The sequence below is a fragment of the Prinia subflava genome, chromosome 8 (assembly GCF_021018805.1).
Source record: "Prinia subflava isolate CZ2003 ecotype Zambia chromosome 8, Cam_Psub_1.2, whole genome shotgun sequence".
In the NCBI taxonomy this organism is placed as follows: domain Eukaryota; kingdom Metazoa; phylum Chordata; class Aves; order Passeriformes; family Cisticolidae; genus Prinia; species Prinia subflava.
The window spans coordinates 18,900,336-18,907,411 of record NC_086254.1 but is presented as its reverse complement, the minus strand read 5'-3'; the positions used below and the strand labels follow the sequence as shown (position 1 = coordinate 18,907,411).

Sequence of the window (7,076 nt, the reverse complement as noted above, 5' to 3'; positions counted from 1 at the left end):
AGAAGGACACAAACAAGCTATGATTGATATAGCATTGTACGAGAGTTAGGGAACTGCACTGTGTGTATAGTAAACATGAAATAACCACCTACAGCTCACTGCATTGTAATTAAAAACCCCGTGTACCATGGCGTAAGAGAATTCCTAATTCCTCCCTTACAGCCTGGGAAGGCGCGGGGAAGAAGCAAATTACGAGGATTGTCTGAGGCTCCGAGTGGGTCTGGTCCGTGGCTCCTGAGCTCCCCGATGGCTCCCGAGGCACCGGGAGCACCGGGGCACCGCCACGACGGGGAAACCGAGCGGCCCCGGGGGCTGTCCCGGCCCGAGGGAACGGGGGGTACTGGGCAGTCAGGAGGGGCCCGGCCTGAGGGGATGCGGTGTCCCGGGAGGTTCTGGCTGTCCCGGCCCGAGGAGGGGACGGAGAGCCGGGGCTGTCCCGGCCCGAGGAGGGGACGGAGAGCCGGGGCTGTCCCGGCCCGAGGAGGGGACGGAGAGCCGGGGCTGTCCCGGCTCGAGGGGACGGGGGGTACTGGGCAGTCCGGAGGGGTGCGGGGTGAGGGGTTGCGGTGTCCCGGGAAGTCCTGGGTGCTCCGGCCTGAGGGGAGGGAGAGCCGGTGCTGTCCCGGCCTCAGCGGTCCGGGGTGAGGGGTTGCGGTGTCCCGGGAGGTCCTGGGTACTCCGGACTGAGGGGATGGGTATCCATGGGGGCTCCCGAGTGAAGGGGACGCGAGGTCCCGGCCGTGCCGGGCTGAGGGCAGGCGGGTCCCCGCGGGTCGCGGGCGCTGCGCGGGGCCGGCTCCTCCCGCGGCTCCGCTGCCCGGCACAGGCGCGCTCTGCCCGCCAGAGGGCAGCGCCGCGCCCCGCCCGCCATGTCGGACAAGATGGCGGCGGCCGCGGCCTGTCCGCAGCCACAGCCCGGTCCCAGCCCCGGCCCCGGTCCCGGCCCCGGTCCCGGCCCGCCGGCGGTCGAGGTGGAGCGCGGAGGCTCCCGCGGCGGCGCGGCGGACATGGAGGCCGAGGCGGAGGAGTTCGGGTGCCCGGCGCACTGCTCCGACCTGGCCTGGCGGCAGAACGAGCAGCGCCGCCACGGCCTGTACTGCGACATCACGCTGGCTTTCGGCGGCGCGGGCATGGCCCGCGAGTACCGGGCGCACCGGTCCGTCCTGGCCGCTGCCACCGAGTACTTCACACCGCTGCTCTCGGGGGGGTTCGCGGAGTCGCGCTCGGGCCGCGTGGAGCTGCAGAAGTGGAGCTCGGAGGGCGGCCCCGACCCCGACACGGTGGAGGCCGTTATCGGTTTCATGTACACCGGCACCATCCGCGTGAGCCCCGGCAACGTCCATGAGGTGCTGGAGATGGCGGACAGGTAAGAGCGGCCGGGCCGGGGGCTGGCGGGGACCGGGCCGCGGCATCAGAGCATCACAGACTGCTTTGGAAGGGACCTTAGAAGTTCATCTCGTTCCCTGTCCAGGTTGCTCCAAGCCCCGTCCAACCTGGCCTTGAACACTTCCAGAAATGTATAACTCCCTTGTTTGTTCCCCAGGTTTCTGCTGACCCGATTGAAGGACTTCTGTGGAGAGTTTCTTAAGAAGAAACTGAACCTCTCCAACTGTGTGGCAGTTCACAGCTTGGCCCACATGTATTCCCTGAATCAGCTGGCCCTCAAAGCACAGGATATGATCAGGAGAAACTTCCACAAAGTCATCCAAGATGAGGAGTTCTACACTTTGCCATTTCACCTTGTCCGGGACTGGCTATCAGACTCAGAGATCACAGTGGACTCTGAAGAAATCCTCTTCGAGACTGTTTTGAAGTGGGTTCAGAAAAATCCTGAGGAACGAGAGAGGTACTTTGAAGATCTCTTTAAGCTGCTAAGATTGTCTCAGATGAAACCCACCTACCTGACTCGCCACGTCAAGTCCGAGCAGCTGGTGTCGCGCAACGAGGCCTGTGTGAAGCTGGTGTCCGAGGCCGTGGAGAGCCATGCCCTGCGCTCGGAGAACCTGCAGTCCGGGAACCTGCAGCACTCCGCCTGCCCCGCCGCGCTGCTGCCGCGCTTCGGCCAGAACATGGACGTCATCATGGTCATCGGCGGCGTGTCCGAGGGCGGCGACTACCTGAGCGAGTGCGTGGGCTACTTCATCGATGAGGACAGGTGGGTCAACCTGCCTCACATCCACAACCACCTGGATGGCCATGCCGTGGCCGTGACGGAGTCCTACGTGTACGTGGCCGGCTCCATGGAGCCAGGGTTTGCCAAGACTGTGGAAAGGTACAACCCGAACCGAAATATTTGGGAGCAGGTTTCAAACCTAATCACCAGGAAGCATTCCTTTGGCCTTACTGAAGTGAAAGGCAACTTGTACAGTATTGGTGGACACGGCAATTTCAGTCCAGGCTTTAAAGATGTGGCTATTTATAATCCTGAGCAGGACAAATGGCTGAACCTGGAGTCGGCACCAAAGATCCTGCGGGATGTCAAAGCTGTCTCCGTGGAGGACCGGTTCGTGTACGTGGCCGCCCGCACCCCGGTTGACAGCGACAGCGAGGACGGGCTGAGGGCCGTTATTGTCAGATATGACACTGAGACCAGGCAGTGGCAGGACGTGGAGTCCCTGCCCCTCATCGACAACTACTGCTCTTTCCAGATGTCCGTTGCCAACACCAACTTCTACCACACGGCATCGTGCTGCCCCAAGAGCTACCCCATAGACAATGAGGAGGCCAAGGGAAAGATCTCCAGCAGGGCTTCGGATGAAATCCTGGAATCCTTGCCCCCTGAGGTCCTGAGCATTGAAGGAGCAGCTATTTGTTACTACAAAGACGACGTGTTCATCATCGGGGGGTGGAAGAACAGCGACGACATTGACAAGCAGTACAGGAAGGAGGCCTATCGCTACTGCGCCGAGCGGAGGCGCTGGATGCTCCTGCCCCCAATGCCACAGCCCCGCTGCAGAGCCACTGCCTGCCATGTGAGAATCCCCTTCAGGTGCCTGCAGGGAACACAGAGGTACCCCATGCCACAAAATCTCATGTGGCAAAAAGATAGAATAAGGCAGATGCAGGAGAGGCAGATGCAGGAGATACACCGTTACTCCCTGAGCTTACGGAGGATGCCGCGCTCCCAGATCGAGTGTTAGTGTCTGCAGTGTCACTCCTGATGGGTGTAGCAAATAAACCTGCTTGTTAGGCTTGATGTGTCTTTATAAGACATGAGGGTGTGGATTGGCTATGATGCATAAAACCAGCATCTGTTGCATACTGAAAATTCAGAAGCTCAGAAGTTGAGGGTGGGTGGGAATTGAGACACTCCGTGAATCCAACAGTATTCCTTAATGATGCCCAGGGAAAAGCTGTAGCCTGTATCGGGCTGTGAAATGTCTCTGGGAGCATTAAGCCTGTTACTTCTCTCCTCAGATCTTTGGTTCCAAGGATTTCTGTAGAGTTATTCTCTTAACAGTTCTACTTGGAAAATCAAAGATTTCTCTCTTAATAATTTAGTGGTTACATTTATGTGTGCTTGAAAGCACCTGTTTCATTTGCACTTATCTCTTGACATTCCTTTGATTCTCTCCTCAGTGACTAAACTTCACAGGATTGCTGGTGGTGTACTTGGCTTTCCCAAGCTGGAGGCAGGTGCAATAGTTCTGTATGAAACAAAAGCACAATCTTTCTTTATGAAATTACTTCAGGATGTTTTTATGTGTATTAAATATTTTGTATTGGTGTGTTGTAGAGAGGCTGCAGAGTTTGTTTAGAAGTGGATGATTGGTTGGACACAAGACACTTGCTAAAAGAGAGCTTGAGGCAGTGGGGGGTTTTTTTTAGGTGTATTTGCAGGTTTGAGTCTGTCTCTGACTCAAACTTAAGAACTTGGGTCAACAGCTTGAGCAAAGGACAACCAGCGATGAGCCACCCACCCACAGTGGTTGTTCAGTCAGAGTGGATCAGTGAGAGTGGGATTATTTCATGGGAGTATAGTGAAACCTGAGCTATTTGTAGATCTTTTCTCAAATGTTGCACATGCTTTAATTCTAGTGAAAAGCGATGGAAGAGCCCCTGCTGTTCCCAACCTGTCTGTGACAATCAGAAGCCTTTGCCCTCCTGTGCTGTCCCAGGGGAGTCCCAGCAGTTGTGCTGCAGCTGTGAACCAAGCTGGCACCTGTGCTCCTGCAGGGGGGAGAGCTGGGCTTTCACAGTCTCCAAGTATCTGAATTTCCCCACTTGCTGTGGTGGGCAGATTTAAACTCATTTAAACACCTTTTGGCATTCTGAGGTGGCTGTTACATGCAAGTGCCCTGGTTGGCTCTGGATTGCTTCCTGCTGCACTCCCAGGGAACAGCACATGGGATAGTCCCTTTGGAGTATCCCTGCCTCTCATTTACCTATCCCACTGAGCACTCCCCCTGCCCAGTCCAAGAAGCTCCAGGACCTTTTCATTTACCAACAGTTTCAGTGCATACTTCCTACCTCCTTTTCTCCCCATCCTTCCCTTCTTTTGAATGTTCCAGGTTTTTCCATGCAGTCTTAACTCAGGATCTTAGGGAAGGGAATGGGAGGAGTAACCTGGGTTTTACACCATTTGTGTAGACAAACCATTCTGGAAAATGTGTTAGTGTTCTTGGTTCATTGATGATTTGCTGGTGGTTTTGATGTGGGTGACTTCTTTGCAAAGAACTTTTAACCAGTTTGGGGTTTGTTTTGGTCTTAACTGTTTTGCTTCCTGAGCTGCTCATTGTCCTTTTCCAGTTCAACAGGCAGCCCAGATCATATCTGAAACTTGGGGTAAGTCTTTCCACCACTGAGTGTGTAAAGGTTTCTCTGATGTGTATGTCCCTTAATGCTCCACTTTATGGTTGGTGGTCCACTTTGATATCAACAACTTGTCTGTTTGTGAGAGAGTTTCCAGCCTTAGTTACAAAAATTACCAAACTTGAAATTCTGAAGGGTTTGTCTCAGTTTACTCCTCTGTGGTAACCCTGTTGTATTTTCTTTGCCTGTTTGGTTATTGGGACAGTCTACTGGCTTCATGCAAGAGGAAATAGGTGAGTTTAAGGTGATGTTTGCAGGTGACTGTTCCCAAAGAGCTGCTGCAGGCTCGGGGTTGATCCATGGGGTCTGGCTCATGGACTCTTGCAGGTCTGGCTGGAGTAGGTGCAGAATTGCTGCTCCTGCAGCAGTTTGTGATAAAAGTGTGCAAATTCCTCTAGTGCTGAATCCATCGATGTAACAGCAATTTGTGGGAGCTGATTTTAAGATACTTTCCCAGACTTTGCACCAAAGCAACGGAGAGGAGTTCATGTCCTCCACCCTGCTGAACCAGCTGGAGGGATTTAACAGGCAGAGTTAAAGAGTGGTAGATCACCACCACAGCTCTCTCCAAGCTCTCTTGTAGTCTATCATCAAATACAGACAGTTTATAGGGAGAAACACCAAGATGGTTCTTTCAGTTGGAATAGGAGCTGAATATTTCATGCATGGCACTGTGCAATAGAGGCGACCTTGCAGTCTTGCTTTTTCTAAGCAAAATTTAAATTGCACTTCCCAGGAGGACTTTGGGCTGACGGACAAGCAGTGGCATTTACTAAAAGCACTCCACTCAGAGGCAGTGTGAGCCCAGCCCCATCCCTGGACAGGTAACCCGTGTGTGCCACCGCATGCCGTGTGTGCCGTGCTGTCCCTCCGTGTGCTCCGGGGTGGGGGGGCCTGGCAGCAGCACAGGCTGCTCTTGATCTTTGCTCTGCCAGTTCTGGGATAGTTTTAAGCAGTTGGGCTTTTTTCCCCTTGAATCCCAGGGGACCAGTGGCACTGATGTTATTTGTGATAGGTTGAATCATCCATTGCATCACATGAAGTGTTGGGAGAATTGCATTCATGGCTCTGGCTGCAGTTAGCCCACAGTCCTTATGGATTCCTTATGCCCTTGACCACCATAGCTTGCTGGATGTTTATCAAATTATTCCATAAATAAAAGCCTGGGAATTCTTCCCATGTGTTTCTAGAGGTTGGTCAGCTGTCAACAGGATCCCAGTGTGTGTTCAGTAAGGGTGAGAAGGGTGACTGCTGGTCTCACTGAGGGAAAAGGATGTTGTGGGAGTTTTCCTTCTCCTTAGGACAATCACACCTCTACACCTGTCCTGATAGCTGCCACCAAACACACAAACTCACATGTCATGTCCTGGCTTTCTGCTCAAAGTACCACTGGCACCTGCAAGGTGCCGCTGGTCACTTAAGTAACTCCCAGGGGCCATGTGTGTACATAATATTTTATAACTACCTGGATACTCCATTAGTAGCCAGGATTTGTGTGTGTTTTTAATGACCCCCGTGCACATAGTAGGAGACCACTCCAGAGATGAGGCAAACAGCCCAATATTACATGTGCCATGAACAACTGTACCCAGCATTCTGCTTAACTATTACAGTGGCATTTTTCTTAATTACAGTAAATATTAAAATCCAAACTCTTGATTCATCTTGGGTGTTGTGGAATACCGTGGTGGTTGACAACAAACCCAGTCCCAATGAAATTAGAAATTTTTATGTTCTTCTTAATACAGCTTTGTAATAGGATGTTGTAACATCCAATGGGCTTTGAAAAGCAAGCATAAAGAAAGTGGTTTGTGGCTTCCATTTATTTTCAGCTCTGTCCACCTTAGGTTGGGGTACAAGCCATCTCCTATTTGACAGTCCTGGTTGGATTCTGATAAAACAGGTGCTCTTGAGGATCTAACCCTGTTACTAACATGAATGTAGAGTGTGGAACTAACCAGCTGTTTGATGACCATTAATAGATTCTTTTCGTGGGTCCATGTCACTGTGGGTTGCAGCAGCTCTGCTCTCCTGGCATATTAACAGAGGGACAGCAGTTTCCTGGGGAGCAGCACTCCTGTCCTTACCTGTGAGGTAAAGTAGTGTGTGTCATAGGCCCTTTGAAACAGATCCTGCTGTCCTGTTCTTGACCTTAAATACACTGTACTGAAGTTTATTGTAAGAGGTGAATTAATGAAAATAAACCTTTCATTTCTCTAGCATCCTGTTGTCCTTTTGATTTTTTTAAGTTGATTGATAGTGTG

At 52.5% G+C, this 7,076-nt stretch overlaps 1 protein-coding gene across 1 annotated transcript; it reads left to right on the top strand.

Moving 5' to 3' along the window:
- Positions 1-779: 779 nt before the first annotated feature.
- Positions 780-7,034, top strand: KLHL11 (kelch like family member 11). Its single transcript, XM_063403849.1, has 2 exons — positions 780-1,366; positions 1,544-7,034. The coding sequence occupies exons 1-2, from the start codon at positions 870-872 to the stop codon at positions 3,138-3,140; spliced, it is 2,094 nt and encodes a 697-aa protein (XP_063259919.1). The 5' UTR covers positions 780-869; the 3' UTR covers positions 3,141-7,034.
- The last annotated feature ends 42 nt before the right edge of the window (positions 7,035-7,076 follow it).

What these genes read in the sequence shown, in the direction of transcription:
- KLHL11 (XM_063403849.1), top strand. Translation starts at nt 870, where the DNA reads ATGTCGGACAAGATGGCGGCGGCCGCGGCCTGTCCGCAGCCACAGCCC. An exon ending in GTGCTGGAGATGGCGGACAG is followed by an intron (nt 1,367 to 1,543) that starts GTAAGAGCGGCC and finishes TTTGTTCCCCAG; the next exon opens with GTTTCTGCTGACCCGATTGA.